This window comes from Mastomys coucha, unplaced genomic scaffold (assembly GCF_008632895.1).
Source record: "Mastomys coucha isolate ucsf_1 unplaced genomic scaffold, UCSF_Mcou_1 pScaffold16, whole genome shotgun sequence".
NCBI classification, from domain to species: domain Eukaryota; kingdom Metazoa; phylum Chordata; class Mammalia; order Rodentia; family Muridae; genus Mastomys; species Mastomys coucha.
The window spans coordinates 36,635,156-36,651,248 of record NW_022196898.1 but is presented as its reverse complement, the minus strand read 5'-3'; the positions used below and the strand labels follow the sequence as shown (position 1 = coordinate 36,651,248).

At 44.0% G+C, this 16,093-nt stretch overlaps 1 protein-coding gene across 17 annotated transcripts in view; it reads right to left on the bottom strand.

Annotated features, from left to right (window-relative positions):
• Window positions 1-16,093, bottom strand: part of Arhgef11 (Rho guanine nucleotide exchange factor 11) — a 115,044-nt gene that overhangs the window by 21,467 nt on the left and 77,484 nt on the right. For 13 of the 17 annotated variants that reach the window (XM_031374283.1, XM_031374290.1, XM_031374289.1 and 10 more), the window contains 11 exons: window positions 15,863-15,982; window positions 14,071-14,116; window positions 13,460-13,536; window positions 12,609-12,746; window positions 8,223-8,297; window positions 7,924-8,025; window positions 6,703-6,801; window positions 4,659-4,701; window positions 2,957-3,053; window positions 2,719-2,841; window positions 107-130 (listed from right to left, as the gene is read on the bottom strand). In XM_031374283.1, coding sequence (XP_031230143.1) covers window positions 107-130; window positions 2,719-2,841; window positions 2,957-3,053; window positions 4,659-4,701; window positions 6,703-6,801; window positions 7,924-8,025; window positions 8,223-8,297; window positions 12,609-12,746; window positions 13,460-13,536; window positions 14,071-14,116; window positions 15,863-15,982 — 944 coding nt within the window. The remainder of the gene's footprint in view (window positions 1-106; window positions 131-2,718; window positions 2,842-2,956; window positions 3,054-4,658; window positions 4,702-6,702; window positions 6,802-7,923; window positions 8,026-8,222; window positions 8,298-12,608; window positions 12,747-13,459; window positions 13,537-14,070; window positions 14,117-15,862; window positions 15,983-16,093) is intronic. The other 4 variants (XM_031374288.1, XM_031374284.1, XM_031374287.1 and 1 more) reach the window with 1 other exon arrangement.

Below are 16,093 nucleotides of genomic sequence, written 5' to 3'. Positions count from 1 at the left end.
ATACCAACTTTCCTATGGGTAGCAGACATGAATAACACAGGCAAGCTCAGCCCTACTTCTTCCCACCTTGACCGCTGCAAATGTGCCACCCCGTGGATTTGCTCACCTCCGATCTTCCTCATATTTGGACCTGTAATGAAAGAACAGATGACTTAGACCTGAGACAGGCTGTTCTCTGGGCGGAGGCTGAAGTCCTTTCTTAGAGGAAAGAGGAGTGATGAGAAGGGACACAGAGTCAAAACTCTTGGTCATAGTTCTGGAGCCTTGTAGCCCAGGAGGTAAGAGGTTTTTATTTCCTCAAAGACTCAACTAGCACAATGATGCTCATGACAATAATGTCTTTCTACTACAACAGGGGGTGTGGCAAATTCAGTCTCTGTTCTCTGTTTCAAAGCATGAAGTTATCAGGAGGAAAAAAAAATGAAACCTGGAGCCTGATTCAAAAAAATATATTGTAAAGAGGCAAATGGTAGCAGCAACTAATGTTTGGGTATTACTATGGGCCAGTCACTTTTATAAGCTGTTTACACAATAAGCCCATTTAACTTTCAAAATACCCACAAGAAGGCTCCTATTCTGCAGGCTCAGTCAGATACTGCTTCCATCCCAGAACCAGTTAATGGCACCTTCCTACTGAAGGTCAGGAGGCTGAATCTGCAAAAGACCATGCTTTCTGTGTGGCTTCCTCTCGGTCCAGATGTCCTAGTCTTTCCTCTTTATTACTCATTAGTACTGCGGATTAAACCCAGGGTCTTGTACACGTCACGCAATCACTCTACTGCTGAGTTATATCCTCTGCCCTTAATTTTTTTTTTTTAAATCCTCGTCCCACTGTGTTGTTTTTGAACTCAGTAGCCCAGGGAAGTCTTGACTTTTGCCTCAGCCTCTCAAGGTAGCTGGGTTTGTAGGCCTATTCCACCAGGCTCAGTTATTTTTAATTTTTTTGTTGAGATGGAACCTAGGGCCTCCTGCTTGTTAGGTAACTGCTCCACCACTAGCCCAGATCTGTCACCAAATGACAGATTCACATATATAGCTGTCTCTTCACATCTGTAGTTTGTTATCCCAAAGGGACCGCAAATTTAACCTGTCCAAAAGTGTTCCCCATGTTACCAACCTCACCTAGAGTGACTGGCAGTCTTTTTAGTGGCTTATGTAAGGAACTCTTGGGATCTCTTCTTTGACTTTGACACTCAAGTTTTAAGAAGTTCTCTTCATGATTCTACTGCTCAACTCCATTGAGAGCTGACTTCTATTCACAACTTCCATGGTTATTGCTTCCATGGTTATTACCAATGATGGTAACATCATTGGTGGGGAGTCCTATGGAGGAACCTTCTAAGTGAACTTCTTGGCTGTCTCATCTCTTGCAGCTCCAACAGCTCCTCGCTTGCTAAGTGAAGACCACACTCGTCCCCATATTATGTGTTGCCCCTCCCAAGACCAGGCTCCATCACTTACTCTGCACTCTGTTCTTTTTGTACTGCTCCTTGCTCATTATTGTTCCTTAAATGCTGAGCACATTCTACTTGGCTTCTTCTGTCTGCCTTGGCTATTCTGTCTGCAGTGTCTTGCCCAAATGTCAAGGATAAGTTAGTCAATGTCTTCAACTGATTAAGTACTACTTTTTCCAGTTAGTTGACCTGGCCTAGCCTATTTTAAGTTTGCACCCACTGACTGGTACTCCTGACCGTCTATTTGCTCCTACTGCTTGTTATCTTTAACATGTCACCAATCTACTTACTTCCTATGTACTGCTGTCTATTCTCATCACTCCATTATCCCCACAAAGGATATAATCACTTGTTCCCTAGATGCCTCATACAGTGGAGAATATTTTATGTTTGGCAAACTGAAAAGGCTCATGATATCTACACTACCAAGGTCACCCAGGTTAACTTGTGTCATTTAGTTTGTGAGGTCCAGAGAAGCAGAACAGATTGATTAAGGTCACTACTCAGTAAGAAGAAATGCTAGGAAGACAAAGTGTCTAGGCTTAGAAGTTCAGTCATCAACCCTGCCCTGGGATTCAAATCATGGACGACATATGCTTTAGATGATGGGACTCAGGGACTGGAGAGGGAATGGGGTTAAGACCACTGGCTGTTCTGAAGGATTTGAGTTTGATTCCCAGCACACACATCTGTAATTCTAGCTGTGGGGGTGGGCGTGGGGATTCCACACCTTCTTTTGGCCTTTGTGGACACTGCATGCACTCAATGCACTGACTTACAAGCAGAGAAAACACTCATATACATAAAGTCAAAGACAAACAAAAGCAAAGAAACAGAAAGTACACAACAGCTGCCGTTGCTGTGCTCAAGTTCCCAGGAAGGGGCTCTAGTTTTCTGCTGGACCTGTGAAAAAAATCTAAGTCAGTTCTGTCTGTCTCCTGAAGATGCTCCATCCCACTGGCAAGGGTCAGTCTCACTCTGAGTATCAGCCATGCATGAACTCAGAGGCAGGGAAGGAGAAAGATCATGAAAGGGCTAGAAAGGGGAAGCAGAAAGCTCACTGTATTCTTGGACTGTCATAACCACTAGAAAGTGGTCAGCAGCTCTAGGCTTGAAAGTGGAACCCTCAGCACAAGAAATGCAGCAGGATCTCCTGTCTTTTGGTGACAGAGACTATTCAAGAAGTAGAAGGTAGAAAACAGACTTATAAAGTCTGCCAACCTGTCTGTTAAGTTCAGAGTCAGGAGTTAAATTGAACACTCACAAGATATCTCCAAGGGCAGCCAGCTGCTTCTCAGCCATTTGGCGCTCTCGAAGAGGGTCCCCATCCAAGTCTAGTAGGTCATTTTCACCATAGAGGCTGCCCAGCCCCAGAGTGCGCTTTGATCTACACCAGAGATAAAATGGGGAAACAAGTAATATATTGAGCAGATGTGTACCCAGAAAGAGGAGATCAGATACACCCTCCAGAGGTGCAGAGAGAACAGAGGGGCTCTGCAAACCTATAGTCATTGATCTGTTCCTGGATCTCCAGCAGGACTGCCTCCTGAGCTTCACAGAGCACACTGCGAGGGTCCTCGCTGTTTCGCAGGCGTAGGTCTGTAGTGGGAGACCAGAGAAGGTAGAATAAAAAGGTGTTAAGGAGGAGAAGGGGGAAGAAGAGGCGGGGAGGAAGAAGAGGAGGAGGAAGAAGAGGAGGAGGAGGAGGAGGAGGAGGAGATATTTCTGCTAAGCACCTCAAGTGGTTTTTGCATCCTGTGATGCTTGGTAGAAAAATTGGCTTTTTGGCCCATTAGCCTGAAAGCAGGGGAGGCCTGCATTCTTTCCAGGCAGTGTTTTTTCTTGCTTAATTAAAGATGTGTTTCACTTATTGTATGTGTGTACATGTGCCATGTGTTCATGTGGAGGTCAGAGGACAACTCTGTAGAGTTGGTTCTCCTCTCCCCACCTTTATGTGGATTCCACGAATTGAACTCAGGCTGTCAGACTTAAGGCTGAATCACTCCTCTGTTCCTATTAAAGTAAAGGATATAATTACTCTCTGGACGTCTAATACTCCACGAGAGGAGAGACGAAGCCCTTTCTCATTGGTTATATGCTTAAATGTCTGCCGATGTCAACATGTAGTCTTCTTGTACACTTACTCCTTCTACTTCCTTGACACCATTTCAAAGGCCTAAAAACCAGAGACCTTCCATACTTCATGGAACCAGGAAACACGCACTTCCTGTTCTGACATCTAGTAACACACAGGGTGGTTTTTTTTTTGTTTTGTTTTTTTGAGACAGGGTATCACCATGTACCTCGGGCTGTCCCAGAACTTGCTATGTAGACTAGGCTGGACTCACACTCAGAGGTCTGCCTGACTCTGCCTCCTGAATGCTGAGAATAAAGGCATGTGCCACTATGCCAGGTTTCTCATTGTATTTTTGAGCAAGCTGTTTGTCCTCCCTGTGTCTTTGCCATTAATTGTTTCTTTCCAAATGTAGTTCTAGCTTGTAAAACACTACCTGTGCCCAGATTAATTTTTGTTTTTTGAGACAGTCTCATATATCCTAGACTGGCTTGCTATGTAGGTAAGGACAATCCTGAACTTCTGATCTATATCTACTTCCTAAGTGCTGGGATTACAGAAGTGTGCTACTCCCCTTGGCTTATGGTTGTTGGGATTCAAACCCAAGCTTCCTCTGGAACTGGGAAGAACAGCATCATCACTGTTCCCTGGTCCTCACTCTGACTCTTTACCAAACAAAAACCCAACCAACTGAAAAGTCCTCTCAAGTCAAGAGTCCAGAGGTTCTGACTTGGTAGGTGGGTGGGAGTAAGGTTTGATCTCTGTAACTTTACAAGTCACCCAGAGCAATCTGCCCTTGCTTAGAAATCCTTGGTTAAGTGTAATTTCCTCTTCTTCAAGTAAGCTTACAACGTAAGGCCCAGGGATCCCATGGAGGGTTGGCAGAAATGAACTCAGGTTTCCTAACTGCTCCAGTATCTTTCTGTGACAGGGCAGAGTGAGCTCTTAGGTTGTATCTACTCAGACCTGCTCCTAAGTGTCAAGTGTTTTTGGACTAATCATCTGTGGATTCTGCCCCCAGATCAGGATAGTTATCCAGGGTCAGGGACTCTGACTCTGTCTCTGGTACTTCCTGAGAGTTCAGTACAAGAGGGCACTAAAAAAGGCAACCTGACCCATGAACAACTTACCGATTTCAGCCTGCAACATCTCAGGGATCTTCACTCTGAGAGGCTATAAAACAGAAAGTGTGGGTAAGAGTGAGGCTGCGTGCACCAAGAGGATTGGAGTATGAGATGCCCAGGGCCTGGTCATGTGTGTCCTCTCCTGTCTATAGCAACCCTCGCCTTTTCATCTCTTCTAACTGTGGATATGAATTCTAGGCTAGGACTTTGGGAATGACTCATGAGTTTACAAGGCAAGTGGACATTACATTCTGAGGGTGGCCCAGCAGTTTTTGTATTCTGATGCATTGAATACAGAATGGCATGTTCCAAAACTGAACCATTGTTAAACTAGTTGCTACACTGTCCTTTGCCTCTGAGTGTTCCCAGGAGGATAACCTTTGTTTTCTGATGGACTGCTGCTTCTCCCTTTGGGACCAGTGGACACTGGGTATATGTCACCTAGTCCTGCATGATACCTGGGCATGTGTCCTTACATCTCTTGCCATGTGGCTAGATGTTGGTATGGTTTTGTAAATGATGGCAGAGAGTACGTGGCAGCTCTAATCTTATTCGAGACCCACTGAAGGCAGTAAATGCAAAACATTGAGGAAAACCAAATTTCCCCAACTCCATTAGCCCTAGTAGTTGACTGTGAGAAGAATAAAACCATTTGGAATTAGTTTAGCTGATCAGATTATAAAGTCATGTCAGGGAATGTCATCTGCAGGCAGATGCTCTGGCCAGCAGGATCTTGATACATCCCTGAGAACCCAGTTCAGATGCACAGAGGCGCCTTCCTCGTAGACACTGTAGGCTTCCCTTTCGACTCCTTCTGGCTACGTCTCAAAAACTTGCACTCTGCTTGCCTCACTGATACAGATTATCTGATATCCTTGGGTCTGTTTCTTCAACCAGGGAAGGAAAGGCAGACAGGTGTGGGGAGTAATTAGAACATCCATCTTAGAGGCTCTCGGCCTTTCTAAAGCTGCGATTCTTTAATACAGTTCCTCACGTTGTGGTGACCCCAACCATAAAGTTATTTTGTAGCTCCCTCCTAACTGTAATTTCACTACTGTTACAAATCATAATGTAAAAATATGTATTTTCTGATGGTCTTAAGGAATCCCTATAAAAGGGTCATTAGACCCCAAAAGAGGTCTTGATTCACAGGTTGAGAGGTTTTGATTTACAAGTTAAGAACCGCTGCTCTACTTTTAAAAATTCTGAAGAGAGGTAGTGTGTATTTTATATGTGGAACTAAAGAGAGAGGATATAAAACATTTAAATTAGAAAAAAATGTTCTTGCTCTTATCCTCTTACTCTTGTCTCTCTCTTGCCTCTTGCTCCCTTGCTCCCCATTCCCTTCCCCACCTCTTTCCATGTGGTCATGGCTGGCTTCCACTTATATCTACTCTCTCCTTCTCTCTACCTTTTTCTGCCTCTGCTATCCTCTCAACTCCCCTCCCCATTCCCTAAATAAACTCTATTCTACACTAAAAAAAAAAAAAAGTTCTTATTTTATGTGTTTTGCCTATGTGTATATCTGTGCAACATGTGAGTGCCTGTCATATCCCCTGGAACTGGAGTTACAGATGGCTGTGAGCCACCATGTGGGTGCTAAGAATCAAACCCGGGCCCTGTGGAAGAACAACACGTGCTCCTAGCCTCTGACCCATCTCTATAGCACTAGGAGAGATAAATCTTTGAGAAGCAGGAACAGAATCCAGGAATCCTAAAAACTTCCCTGTAGCTTTCTGGTGTTGACAACCTACCCACAAGAACATGCCTCTCACAAAGGCTAACCCCACCCTTCTCCAGAAGAACAAACATAAGAAGCAGCATCTGGGGCAGAGCCCTGATTCCTACTTTATGGGTATAAAATGCCCACGATGCTGGCTGCTCTAGAGTCCTGCCATCCACAGAAGGAAGAGCAAAGCTGACGGGAGAAGCTCTTCCAGGAGAAGGCAGCACTAAATTCAAGGTGAGTGGGGACCACTCTAGTGAACACAGTTTTGAACATTTTGTTTGGTTTTCCTCTCCTTGTGGTACTAATCCATGAAGGTCTTACCGCATTTTTCTCTAGGAAAATATTCCAGATGTCTTTCCCCAGATTTCGGGAATCTTTGGGATTTGTCTGCTGATAAACTTCTGAACACAAATAAAAAAGCTACAAAGACAGAGAAGCTGGGTTAGAGCAGTGGATCTTCCTTTATGAGGGATGACTTTACCATGGGGGACATTTGTAATATTTAAAGACATTCTGACTTGTTACATTTACTAGGTGGTGGTTCCTACTGCCACCTAGGGGTAGAGACCAGTAAGTGCATAAATATCTCCAAATTAAGACAGCCTCCCACAGAAAAGACAATTCAGAAGCTGAAAAACCATAAGCAGCCTCAGTCCCTCCCACGAGCACATATCCGGTTGGCTCGTCCTCTACTGCCACCTCCCACACACGACATTTCTTGGTGCTTCTTCACGTGTTTATGTATTATTCCTGAAGAACTTTTATTTTGCTTCTCTTGCTGATGTGTGACTTTTCAGGAATGCTTCCAAGACATCAGCATTCGGGGCTAAACCAACAGGTATTCAATGACTTCCCTTTGAGCAAATCAATATTTGTTCTGGCCTCTAATTGTGATATTCCCAGAAAGAAAAAAAACCCAGTAATTCATTCCTTGGGCTTACTCTGAAAAACACAACTCTGACCCTCCCCTCCTACCATCCCTTGTTTCTATGCAGCTTGGAGGAATGAAAGGGTGTGTAAGGTGCGGCTTTGTGGACCAGCTTGGGGCACTGTGGACTTTATCCCTCCTCTATGTATTTATTTTATTTTATTTTATTTTAATTTTTTTGGAGACAGGGTCTCACTGTGTAGCCCTGAACTCAAGAGACTATCTGCCTTTGCTTCCAGAAGTGGGTATTCCTTCATGTATCACCTTAGAAGGAAGATTCTTTACTGCTTTGTCCTACCAAAAGTTTTTATAGCAACACTGTAAATCTGCAGGGGTGATTCTCTTAACTCCTGGGTCAATTTGTATCTGCTTTCATTTAAAGACTCTGAAGACTTCCTAAACCAACCAACAGAGAACATCACTTTTTCTAGCCAGCATCGTCTTGCTGTCCCTTAGGCTACAAGTATGGCTCTGTTCTTTCTCTGTCCTTGAGATGCCCGACTTTGCCCATGGATCTGACGTTAAAAGCTAGATACATAGAGATCAGATATAGTGATCAGAGATTCTCTGTTGAGTACAAGCAGGGCTCAAACAGACCGACGCTTCTGACTTACCAGGGGGCCGGGGTCTGCCTGAGAGAAGATGTAACGTAGAAAAACTACCAAGTAAGCTGGATGTGACTTCAGTTTTTCAAGATCTTGGAAGATGATGTCACTCTGGAAGGCAGAAAACTGAGAATGACTGGGAGGCACAGAGACAGGAGACAGGCAGCAAACTTTACTCCTAAGCTCTCCATCTTCCTGGCTCTGTCAGCTAAGCCTCCTTCCCCATAGGGTCCTACATAGCTGCCAGTCAAGGACAGTGTGGGCAAAGCGTGGGAGGAAAATTAAAGAAGTAAACCAGAAAACTTTACCTCATTGTTGAAATAACCTGGGTCGTAATCTTCCTCCGGGCCAATGATCAGAGGCTTTGGGCTGTGATCTATACCCTGAAGAAAAGAGTTGAAATGCAGAGATGAGAGATGACAGAAGACAGAGATCCAACTTCCTCCATAACAGCTGCCTAACTTTAAAAAGGCCACACGGATCTTAATAGCACCCCAAGGTTCAGCACAAATGTAATGATTTCCACTCACAGAAAGACAACTGCTTCTAAGTGGGACACAGAGCAGTCTGGTCATGTGACAGAGGAAGACAGGAAATTGGAAAAATGTTCTCTTTCTGTTTGCAAAAGATGAGGAGTGAGTGTCCGTTAACAAAGTAAAAGCTATCAGCACCTAATGGACTACTGGGTTGGAGACTTGCGTTTTCCTAAACAGACCAAATCACCACTGGTCTCCCTAAACAACCACACAACTACCACAGTGATGCTGAGTAGTGTGGACAGCAAGTGTATGAATGAGCAATTGCCAGAAGGACCAGAACAGCAGACCTGCCTCTCCAATGCGACAGGATGGGGCTGATCTTCCTCAAACACCCACACACACTATTTTCCTTGTCTGCTTAACAATCTATGGTAGACCCCATTCCCTGTTAAAACCCAGACTCTTTACTCTGGTTTTTATTTTTCTTTTCAATTTCTATAGACTTTAATAAAATATTAATCCTAACCGACATACCAGGAGTGACCGCCAGGAGGCTTCACACTACATGAACTTCTCAAATGCTTTGTAGGGCAGATTCTTTAAAGGTTCCCTGAGATACCAAAGGATTTTGATTTTGTTTTTGTTTTTTCCTGCGACAGTCTCACAATGAAGCCCTGGCTGTTCTGAAATTCACTATGTGGGTTGGCCTCAAACTCACAAGATCCACCTGCCTCTGCCTCTGCCTCTGAGTGCTGGGATTATCAAAGACTTTGCAGTAACCACATTCCCCCATTAGTGACTCTCTAAACCAGTTTTGCTTCTGGAGCACTTACTTCACTCATCTTAATGCCGCTGCTTCAGGTTTTCAGGACCATTACTCACCTCTAACCCCAGGATGACTGAGAGGCCCTGAGCTGCTCACACATTCAAAGCTACAGTTAGGCTGGCGAGCTGTGTCTGTGCTTCTCAGATAGATCCTACAATTTTGCATCACCTAGTCTTTGAAGCCCATGCTATCAAGATCCCCTTACAATCTCTGGCAAAAGCACTGAAAAAGACTACACTTTAGCTTGTCTGGGGAAGATGTTTTAGAAATATATATTTTAAATGTTTTTGTATAGGTATATATTGGCTACTGAGCATACTCTACATACTTTTCCCTTTCTAGTGCTTTATTCCCCCGTTGGTCCCCTTTGTCTCTCTGGGGACAGTTATTTCATGTACACAATACATGATTTTATAGATCTATAGAAAGCCAAGAAATAGCAACTGAGCAAAAACACATGCTATTTGTCTCTCTGAAACTGGCTTTGTTCTTATGATTAGCTCTGGTTGCAACCATTTTTATGAAAATGGCATGAGTTGGTTCTTTATTATGGCTAAAAAAAATTCCATTGTGTATACACACCACATTCTTTATCCTCTGTTGCTGAATACCAAGACTGGTTCCATGAGTCAGTTACTGTGAATTGTGTTGCTGTAAATATGGACGTGCACATGTCTGTGATCCTGACCTGGAGCTCTTTGGCTAAATATCCAGGAGTGGTATAGATGGATCATTACTGTATAGAAATTTTCTCTAAGATCAAACATTCTATGCTACTGGAAGCTCCTATGACTCAGGAAGTAAACAACTCAGAAGTCTCAGGGAATCCCTGAAGCTGACTGGATGAACTAGGCCACTCCTTCCCCAATCATATAAAAGCAGCAAGGACTACTGAGAGATACCCAAGACTGAGCTACCTGGAAGCGACTCTCTTCAACCTGCCAAGCTGACAGTTGACTAAGTTCCACAGTGCATTCTAGATTTCCAGCTGTCATGACGTGTCACGCAGGGTAGGGTTGGCTTTTGGTGGTGCCTCTTGTTGAATATTTCTGCTCCTGTATTAACTCCTACCCATACTCCTGTAAGTAACTTCAATAAAAACTCAAGTACACAAAGTTGGACTTTGGTGGTATCATCATCAGGTCCCTATCTGTGGTAAGTAGGTATTTGTTCAGGTTGCCCTGGAATAGTGTCACACAGCAGGCATATGAAAAACCTGTTTTTAATTTTTGAGAAATTTTCATATTGACTTTAATAGTGGTTAGGACTAGTTTATATTACGACCAGCAATATATAAGGATTTTCTTTAATCCCTAGGCTAGTGGCATGGGTTTTATAAGAAAGCAAGCCAGTAACCAGGGCTTTCCATGGCCTTTGCAGTAGTTCCTGCCTTCAGGTTCCTGCCCTGCCTGAGTTCTGTTCTGACTTCCTTTGAAGATCAACCGTAGTATGGCAGTATAAGCCAAATAAACCCTTCCCTCTCCAGGTTGTTTTTTGTCATAGTGTTTCATCACAGCAATTGGAACCCTAACTAAGACAATTGTGAGCTGTCATGTGGATGTTGGGAACCCAACTTGGGTCTTCTGGAAGAACAGTGTATGGGTTCAGTCTTGTGAGCTGTGTATTTCAGAAGCTGAGTTCTGTGCCCCTATATAGAGTGTAACCTGAACCTGGATTAACCTATGTACTGCAAAGAATGCTCCCCTTTAATCCTGGATTAGTCAATAAATGGCTGATGCTTATGACTGGGCAGAAAGGAAAGGAAGGGAGGACTAAGAATTAAGTGAGGGGTCTCCAGAGAGACCATGAAGGGAAGGAGAGAGAGGCCAGTGGGAGGAGGACATTGCCATCAGACAGATGGACCATCAGAAAAGTGGACAGGCTGATGGAGCAGAAGCAGCCTGAGAGACTGGCATTTGTGTGGGTTGTAACAGGTGGAAGGATTAGAACAGCTCAAAACCTGCCTAGCATAGTCCCTATAGCTCATTAATAAACTGTAGTGTTTTGTGCCGTTGGAAACTTTCGGCCAAGAAGTGGGGTAGAAACCACCTGTAGTTATTAAGGAGTAAAAGAGAGTGCAATAACTTCCCCCAAAATAATTAATTAATAAATAGCCAGTGCTTTTGACTGCTGAACCATCTTTCCAGCCGTGAATTTTTATAGTACATGATACATTCACATAGTTTGGAATTGAAATGATATAAAAGGGTAAATCGATTTAAAGTTTCTCAATTTCTGTTCTGAGGCTCCTTGGAAGTGATAACCATTAGCTTCTCATGTATTCATGCAGAGATTGCTCATGCAGGAGACATCATATTACATAAAAAATGGCAGCTTTCTTTCTCCCACTTTCTGTATGTTTCTAGATAAGGCTTTACAAAATCATTTCTAAACAGGTGTGCTGCCTCACACTTACCTTACAGTCATGCTATGTGATACTGGTTTAAATTTGCAGCAGTGACAAATATCCTTTAAAATCAATTTAAGTTTAAGAAAGTAAGCTTAGGCAGGCTTGGTAGTGCAATCCCAGCACCCCAGAGGCAAAGCCAGGCAATTTCTGTGTGTTTAAGTCCAGCCTGGTTTACAGAGTCAGTTCCAGACCAGCCAGGCTAAAGGAGAGAGAGAGAAAGAGAGAGAGAGAGAGAGAGAGAGAGAGAGAGAGAGAGGAGCAAGCTACCTAGCTAGCAGAAAATACTAAGTAACATTATGAAACTAAAATGTGGATTTGAAAAAAGAATCAGTGTAGAATCCTGTTGTAGTGAGCCAGTGTCTGGTTAGCCTCTGTCTGCACCACTCCAGGCAAGCCCACCCACCACCCGGTTCTTTGCCAGACTTTGTCTTGAGCCCAAATCTGTCTTCCTGAAATCTTCCCTGCACCTAATTCTACCTCTGAGACTGGGGGCTTTCAAAGTCATATTTTGTACTTTTTGGGCAGTACCAAAGAACCCGAGGTAGCTGGACAAGGAAAGCACGCTGAACTGTTTGTTTTCTCTATTAGGATCCCAGTAATAAGGCTTATTGTTTATTCAATATACAACATGGTATTTCCCTATAGCTACATCACTGTATCTTGCTTTTATTCATGTCCTTGCCCTCAGTTTTGACTGAAGCAAAGTTTTGCTAAGGGAAGATAAGTATTCTGAATATCTGAACATTTAAAGATCACCAGCGTTTTCTGACTCCTCCCCCAGAAGCTGACCTACTGGATTCCTTACCGATTCACTCTGTGCTCAGTCTTCTCTATGTGTTCTCTAGATGACCATCTCAAACAGTGTGCTGTCAGAGCAGGGTGAGTCTGATTAGTCTCAAGATTACATACTGGGGTTACCCTGGCCTGAACCCTGGCTGTGAAAGGAGAAAGGCAGACTGAGGTGGTTTGCGTCTCTCACCTGGTGGTTGAACGGGTGCATCGCTGCATCTGAGCCCTGTCGCCTGTGGTGCTGGGCCACTCTGGCCAGGATTACAGGGGATGTTTGCGGGCTGTCTAGTCCAGGATCTGACAATACTGAGTTTCGATTCATCAATGACTAAAGGAAGAGAATTCTGTGAGAAGGAACCTCCCTCATCCAGACAACTCTCTGGGGTCAGCTTGCTTTTAAGGACAACCATGCTGACACTCACCACACCCTTGATTATATATTATCCCACTTAACCTAATAGCTCTCTAAGGGAACATCATCTCTCAACCTGCTTTTCACACAAAGAACCAGGCTTCAGAAAGGCCATGAGACTTACTGATGGTCAAAAACTTGTAGCATCTATTCAATTCAGGAAGTCTCAGTCACAGTTCACACATGTCATTGCCAAGTGCATCACCTCGGGTATGCCAACCAAAGGTTACAGAGGCCCATACTACAGCCCATCATTTTCTTGGTGACCTTCCCACCTATCTGTCCTTTTATAGATACCAACCATCTTGTCATCAATAGCCAGGAACAGACAGAAAGGACTTGGTGGGGTTCACTAACACTGCCCACCTTTTCACTCCACACTTTACACAACAGAGCTGATCAATTGTGATAAAATACAAGCCAGATTTGACAATTGGGCATGAGGATGCACATCAAAGCTGCCCAGATCTAGAACACAGTGACTAAATCCCTAGAGCTAGAATTGTGGAGGAGGTACCCAGATGATGGGCCAAGGCCTTCGATGGCCAGTGAGCAGCAGAGCTGTCCAGTGCCCAGGGATAGGACACTGAACGCAGTTGTAAATGGGCCTTGCGCCTGCTGGCACTCACCTCACTGATGGAGGGAAAGCGTTCTGTTCCAGAGTCCAAGCCACTGTCTGCCTCCTGGGAGTCCACAGAGAGGCGGCCTGAGGAGACACCAGGTTAGACAGTTTTAGAAAAGATCTCAGGTCCCGAGGAACAGACTTTCGTGTGGGCACTAGGTGGGATGGAAAGCTGCCATCTTCTCTTCTATTGCTAGCTGTCCTTTAACTCTTTCATACCAAGACCACCATGTTCTGCTGACACACTGGTCTTTTACTCTTCTCATACCCAGCTTTTGCCTACTTCTGCAACTGGGCACAGAACACATCACCACCTAAAATAAGTCTGTGTAATGCCTTAAAGCTACTCTCACTCTTTAGCTCATTCCCGACCCTTATCTGGTCACCATCCCTTTCACAAGAGTGTGTTGAACTCCTAAGTGTCACATGCTGTCAACAAGCTGCTGTCTGGACTTGTCACCTCAGTAGCTCCTGTTTCTTACTTAACTATTGCTGATTTTTACACACCCAATTGCTCTGTGTACTGGTATCTCTTTTCTTCGTTATTCTAGAATCTGCCTCATTGGGAGAGACTATGATGAAGTAGCCTCATATACACCAGGGGATGACAGGACTTACCTTCACATGTTCTCTGGCTGGTCTCACTACAGAGTGGAAGTATGTCCTAAAAGAGAAAAGACCAAAAGGTGAGAGCTGTTTTAGAGCCTTTCCCACTCTCGTTCCTTTTCCCGATCAGAGCCATGTTTGTTTTTATAGCAAGTGGCCACCTCTGCTTTATTGCCTGGGAAATGCCTGGCTTAAAGAGATGCTCTCTGAGAGTGTATAGCCTGAGAAGGTGGTGACCCAACTTCTTAGAGTGGGAAAGGAGCTTGACCATTATTGTAAAACTTAACAAAAATCTCCTTTCACTTATCACCCTGAACTTCAAAATATTTATTGCTTTATTTCAGTTAGATACAGGAAAGATATTCTAACCATTGAGAAGTAAAACAGTCTTAAGGCTGCACTGAGGACAGATGTTAAACAGCTGTCTGTGGGGAGCACTGGTACTGGCATGGAGTTGTGCCCCAGCCACTGCAGAAGTAACACTGGCAGCATTTTACTGTGCACAAAGCATTTTCTTAACTGCATTTAATCTTCAGCAACTCCAGTAAAAGAGGCTCTTCCCATCTTACAAATAGGAAGACAGAAAGCAGCTCAGATGTTCAGTAGTTGACACACTCTAAATGAAAAACAAAAACAAACAACAAAAACCCAAAAGTGGGACTGGAGTCCAAATGTCCTGATCTTAGCTCAGAGTCTCAGAATTCATGCCACACAGATACATACAAAGCATGGTGCCAGGAGCATGCTTCAGTTCTGGCAACACTCTACTAGGTAGACCCTGTTGTGTCCTTCCTCTATAAGTGAGGAAACAAAGAGAGGGCTCTTACTGGTTAAGTTACTTAGCCATGAGTCTGAAAGTTGAGGGGAACTAGAGCTGGAAATCAAAACTAGATTGTCTACGCCCATAATCTAAGCCATCCACCATATACGAAAGTTCCTTCAGAAAGTGAATTTGTAAAGTTTATTTGCCTACACTTTTATCAACTGATAAAAAACTGATTATTATCCTGTTCTGAACAGGACATTTTTAAAAAGAATGTCAAACGTCTTAAGTTTGTTTTTATTTTTTGTGCATTGGTGTTTTTGCATGCATGCATGTATATATGTACACCATGTACAGCACCAATGGAGGCCAGAGGAGGGATCGGATTCCTTGGAACTAAAGTTACAGACAGTTGTGAGTTACCATGTGGTTGCTGGGAAATGAACCTGTGCCCTCTGGAAGAGCAGTCAGTGCTCTCAACTGCTGACTCATCTCCCCAGCTCTACCTCAAACAATTTCTACGGGTTTTGGGAAATTCTCTTCTTAGATACTACAATTTCCTAAGGTTAGTTCTTACTTACACAAAGAACTGAGGCTTGATGGTTATAAGCAAGACACTCATAGTAGAGTCTTTGATGAGGAGAATAAACAACCTCGTCTTGTGTGGCATTTTCTACAGAGTGCATTTAGATCATCCTCTACTGAGGCTGAGGAGAACCTCAGAGAAAAAGCTACCAGATGAAGTATGATGCCAGAGTAGGAATACACGTCTTGAGGAAACTATTCCGAAGGGAAGAGTAGTTAGCAGATTAAAGCACACACTCTAATTTAGCTTTTTCACATTTGTTTTTTCACAAGGAGGGCATGAAACAGGCTTTGGTATCCTGTGGTATCTCTACGGTACCCCACGTAGGTGTTGTAATAGTGCTCAGCCTCTGTGGTGCTAGTCCTGCTGTGGCCCAAGAGGCTTCCTGTCCTGCTCTCCTCCTCCTACACTGCCTGCATGGAGCTGTTCCTGAAGCAATGCCTACTACCACTCACCACTAAGCCACCAGTCTCCTGCTGGATCTTCAGCTGTAACTGAGTGACTCGCCGCCGGGCACCTTCCATTTGCTCTTCTAGCAGGCTGGCGGGGTTCCGACTATACACCTCATAGATACGCTAGGGAGGGGTAAGAAGGAGGAGGAAGAGGAGGAGGAGGAGAAAGGGAAAAGGTAGAGGGGTGGTTAGTAGAGGATAGCTGACTTACCAGCAGTAAGAACAGTTGTTATC